At 34.2% G+C, this 5407-nt stretch overlaps 1 protein-coding gene across 1 annotated transcript; it reads left to right on the top strand.

Moving 5' to 3' along the window:
• The first annotated feature begins 1759 nt into the window (after positions 1 to 1759).
• On the top strand, positions 1760 to 4642 carry LOC119664160 (knirps-related protein-like). Its single transcript, XM_038073701.1, has 2 exons — positions 1760 to 1780; positions 2183 to 4642. The coding sequence occupies exons 1-2, from the start codon at positions 1760 to 1762 to the stop codon at positions 3950 to 3952; spliced, it is 1791 nt and encodes a 596-aa protein (XP_037929629.1). The 3' UTR covers positions 3953 to 4642.
• Positions 4643 to 5407: the final 765 nt, after the last annotated feature.

Below are 5407 nucleotides of genomic sequence, written 5' to 3'. Positions count from 1 at the left end.
ATCGCACGTGCTGCCAGTAGTAGCTGTGATGGTAATGAAAACCAGGAGGCCATCACACACCTTCGTTATTACTGTCTAGCACATAAAAAATATGACAACATTAGATTATGAACAGGTGGAGGACTTCCCATATCCTTGTACGATTAAGAATCCAACTAGGAATATGTGTTATTGCAATGGGTCCACTAGACCAAAATATTTCTATTACCAACTTAGTAGTTTAAAAACCACTTTTACCTCTACATACATTAAAAATATCACTATGTGTTTAATTGTTACAGAAATTCATATTAATTACGAAGTGACTCTTGCACTTACTCATGCAGACAGTACTTAGTTTACTGCCAGGTAACAGCACTAAAAATGCAAAATATGTGTATGAAAAGCCATTATACACCATAAAAGAGCCGTTATAATGAGTGAAACACTACAATATACGATCAAAAATACTAAAAAAATGGTCATATTATGACATTCAAGCTAAGGCTTACCAATTGCGAGATATCTTTCAAAAGAAATATAATCAAATCTCCTTAAACCATGTTAAATTTTTAAGTGGAATACCAAGAAATGTCTGTTAAAAACAAAATAAATAATTCTTATTTGTTTGGAGTGACACTGAAGCTGATCTTAAGTGTAGACTGAAATAACTGTTAAATAAATATGTTATATATATATTAACTGTGATATTTTTAATTTAATTTTAGGTTTGTTTTTATATAACATAAGTTTTTGTATAAAATATAAATTTGAAAAACACGGCTTAAAGCCCGTCAAAATTTGAACATATAAATAGTTCACTTGATATAGCCAGTGCTGAATATGGAGGATATCAATATTATCAAAATATATTATTTTTGTGTAGTCTTATATGGTATAATTATTTCTCTAGTAGTTTTTCCAACAATACATGATATATGTATATATGTATGTTATTAGGTATGAAGGGCTTGTGTTTAACATAATCAATTTAATTTCATTTTTTTAAGTGTTAGTATAGTTTTTTATTTTTTAGTACTTATTTAGTAAGTAGTTTTATGTAATTATTCCTCTTAATGTTTTTCCAACAATACGTTATATCAAAAAAGATTATTTATATATGAATGTATGTTATTAGGTATGAAAGGTTTGTGTTTAACATAATCAATTTAATTTCAGTTTTTTAAAGTGTTGGTATCGTTTTATTTTCATCTACAACTGCTAATAAACATTACAAAAAAACGATACCAAAGTTCATTTTCCTTTAAACGAGTGCCTCCAATCAATCTCAAATCTATTTCAATCAATCTTCACATAATTGCAAGCACTGTCAACATTTTTCCTGAGTTGTTGGTGTTGCAACAAATATCGTTTGGGTATCTGCTGGTGTCGCTGCTGCTTCTGAATTTCACGCTTTCTGCTAAACAAACTATTTACAAGATTTTGTAAATGGCGTGAAAAATGAAGCTTATTTGAGGCACTCACTCGCATTCAGCCCGCTTAATTTTCCCCACTTTTTCCTCTTTCAGTTTCAATTTCAGTTCCAGGCCAGCAAAGCAAATGATGCGAAACAGATTGACATTTGCAGATGTGCACCGTTTGTATCTTAAACAAACGTCAACGTAATTTCAGACAGCAAATGTGACATCAATGCAACCAACACAAGCGGCAGCCGCAATTGCAACAATGACGTGCCTTTATCAAAAACAACAACAACAAAGGAAAAATTTGTTCACCAAACTTGAAGACTGCACAGCGTTTCTACTGCGGAGTCTAAGAAATGCCAAGTGGCAATGCGCAGGTAACAGTTGCAGATTTAGCATCGCTGATATGTTTCCCGTTGATGCTGCTCTTATGGGTGACGATATTTCGACTTTGCGGAAATTAGATTCTAGTTTGGGTTCTTTGGGGCTATAGTTTCTTTAAGTAATCACTTATTGTAAACCACTTAAGCTCAAATCTGAAAGAGATTTCAGTTAAATAATTTGGTTCACTTAACGTCACTTTGTCTAGCGCCCACTAAGTGAACACCTACAACAAAATGACGTTCGGAAAATATATGCCTCTGCCGCAAAAATGCATGTGGCAATTGCTGCTGCTTTGTCTGCAGCTTAGCGCCGTCGTAATAGCATTTCCTCCCGCTGCTTCCTTAACATTTTCAGTTAATAATAATTTTTTTCATTTTGTTTACATTTCCTTGCAGTCATTTTTCGGCCGCTCCTACAACAATTTGTCATCGATATCGGATTGCAAAAACAATGGTGAATGCATCATTAATAAGAAAAATCGCACAGCATGTAAGGCTTGTCGTTTGCGGAAATGCTTAATGGTGGGCATGTCAAAAAGTGGTTCACGTTATGGCCGTCGCTCGAATTGGTTTAAAATCCACTGCCTACTGCAGGAACAGCAACAACAAGCCGCTGCTGCCATGGCAGCACATCAAAATAATCAACAACAACAAGCAAATCAACAACATGCGGCGCATGCACTGGGACCAAAAGCACCACACAGTGGTATTGGCATTCCATCACCTGCAGCAGCAGCTGCCTTGGGAATGCTAGGTCATCCCAATGCTTACGCAGGCTTATATCCACCACGCACAAAAGAAGAACTCATGATGTTAGGCTTAGAAGAGTATGCTAAACATCCTGCTGCTTCACCGTCCGTAAGCTCACCCGAATCACATAATTCGGATAGTTCAGTAGAAGTGAATGTACGCGGGAATCCATTACTGCATTTAGGAAGCAAACATGTTGGTACTGAACCTACACCTTTACCGCCGCAATTGCGTAAAGACTTGCCACCATTTTTACCTTTACCATTTCCTGGTCTCGCTTCAATGCCCGTCATGCCACCACCTTCCTTTTTACCGCCCTCGCATTTACTATTTTCTGGTTATCATCCTGCTTTGTATCAGCATCATCAGGGTTTGCTGAAGCCTTCATCTGAACAACAACAACAAGCAGTTGCTGCAGCAGCGGCTGTACAGCATCTTTTTAATTCTACCAATGCCTCACCGAACCGTTTTATGCCTACTATTCCCAGCCCCGTTCAAACTTCTCCATTGGCGAAACCACGAGATAAAGATGAGCACCATGCACATAGTCCCAGAACTGATACAATTAACAACAACCACTTGCCGAATGGTAGTAAAGCGGCCGAAGAACTTACCAAGCGATTTTATTTAGACGCAGTACTCAAGTCACAGCAATGTAGTCCACCACCACCAACCACTAGATTAACAGCGCATGGAAAGCATGATCACTCCATATCAGCGCTTGTAACTCCTAATTCTGAAAGTGGACGAGAAAGACTTAAAAGTCGACAGAGCAACGACGACATGGATGACAGTGAAACTTTAGATAGACAATCCAATGGCAACGAAAGCGAATGTGGCGAAGATTTGGTGGTTTCGATGACGCCCCCCAGATCGCCAGTTAACCCACAACCAGGTGGCGATTGTACGCAAAGAAAAGAGCGCATATTGCAAGATAATCCAATAGATCTAAGCATGAAGACTGGCAGCTCCATAACCAGTTCGCTAAGCAGTAAGTGCAGTTCGACAGGTGCCGATAGTGAAAGTGAAAATGAGACAGACAGCGATAAGCATTCAAAATTAAAAAACGGATTAGAAGGTAAGCAAGAAGAGACTTCAGAACATGATGGAGAGGAAGTGCGTATAGATGACGATGACAACAGCACAACAGAAACAATAAAAACAATGGCAAATAATAATGGCACAAGTAAATCCAATAACAACAACAATAAAACTGATAGCAGTGACAGCGAAGGTAGTCAGAAAAATTTTGAAAATAATAAAAGAAATATAATTGATACGCAATATACTGAAACTGAAGATTTACTGGACTCTGCGTCAAATACCAAGCGTCTTAAATTAGAAATTGGAGGCTTTAAGGTTGAAAACTCTGTAGTTAAAACAACGTCTGCACTTGACTTGACGACCAAGGTTTGACTGGTGCCACAGCACAATGCTCAATACTAATGCTCAAAGGTGATTGCTTGAAGATCTGATCTAATTACTATGTGTGCAGTTTCCAAAGTAACTATGTATCAAATATTTTGTACTAAATGAACTGCCAAACTGCTCCAAATTCGAACTTGTTGCGCATGAGAACCACTCTATTTCTGGAAACCTAAAATCCAACATCATAGATCGTAAATTAAAAAAATCATCACGGCGCAAAAAACCACTATAATTAACAAATTTTACAGATGTTATCACTTCATTAAAACGGGTTTATAATATCACGAAAAAATGCCAAAATTGGCATTTGTAGATTACGCGTTTTTAGTTTATGGAACCTGCAGTTTGAGGCGGTGGAATTTGAAAACAAACTAAAAACTTAATTCCGGTCAAACTCAACACTCAGATACCTTATACCTGGTACAAATGAAGAGCTTAAGTTTTAAGAAAGCATTTATGTCCCTTTGGGATTCTGGTAATTCCATTTGCTGACGACCATAAATGCCTGGCAGTTGCGGCGTAGGGTGTACAAAATCGATCTTTCGGAAACCAAATATGCGTGAAATATATTGGAATTTTATGTAAAAATGATAATGTGGACACATTTATAAAAATTAAATTTATAAAATATGAAACAAGTTGTCAGAATTTAAAGCAGTTTTCTAGCTAAATTGTGTATAAAACAGTTGAATTGTTGAATTTATAAATATAAAACACAAAGATGAATAATAATATTAACAATATTTAAATTAATTGCAAAAACGTTTATTGAAATAAATATTTTAATGTCAGATTCCTCTGTGAAACGATAATGAATTTCTGCTTCTCTCATGAAGTTCTGTAAAAGTATTGTTGTAATTAATTAAAGATTTCTTAGATCTGTAAAATAAAATTATTATTTAGTTGTAATGAAATATGTTTTAGTAGTTAATAGTGTAGTTGCATTTGATATTTTAGTCAATTAGTTAATGTTTTAATAAAAATCTATTTAATTATTATTATGAAATTAGCATGAATTATTATATTAAATATTTTAATAAATTTTAAAATTACAACAGAAATTATTTTATTTAATGGAATTTTAAATAAATTTTAAATAAAAATATTTTCTCATGAAATTAATTGTTTTAATAATATGCAGAAGTTGGTTAAGTATAATTAGTACATATTTATTGCAAATTAATAAATAATAATAATAATTAATAATTAATAATATTAACAATATTTTTATATTGCAATTGACTTTGTCTTGTGATTTATTAAAAAATTTCATTCTTCATTGTTTATTATATAAAAATATTGACATTGTTGCAATCAATCTTGTGATAATGAAAGACACATAAAAGAACAATCAATTTAATCTTACCATGTTTCATATAAATTCAAGGTGTGTTCTTGATTTATAAATGACTCTTAGATCTACAGATTTAACATTGTCTAATG

The sequence above is a fragment of the Teleopsis dalmanni genome, unplaced genomic scaffold, assembly GCF_002237135.1.
Source record: "Teleopsis dalmanni isolate 2A unplaced genomic scaffold, ASM223713v2 unscaffolded_contig_1500, whole genome shotgun sequence".
Lineage (NCBI taxonomy): Eukaryota > Metazoa > Arthropoda > Insecta > Diptera > Diopsidae > Teleopsis > Teleopsis dalmanni.
The sequence above is the reverse complement of the archived record's forward strand: the minus strand, read 5'-3'. Positions and strand labels throughout refer to the sequence as shown.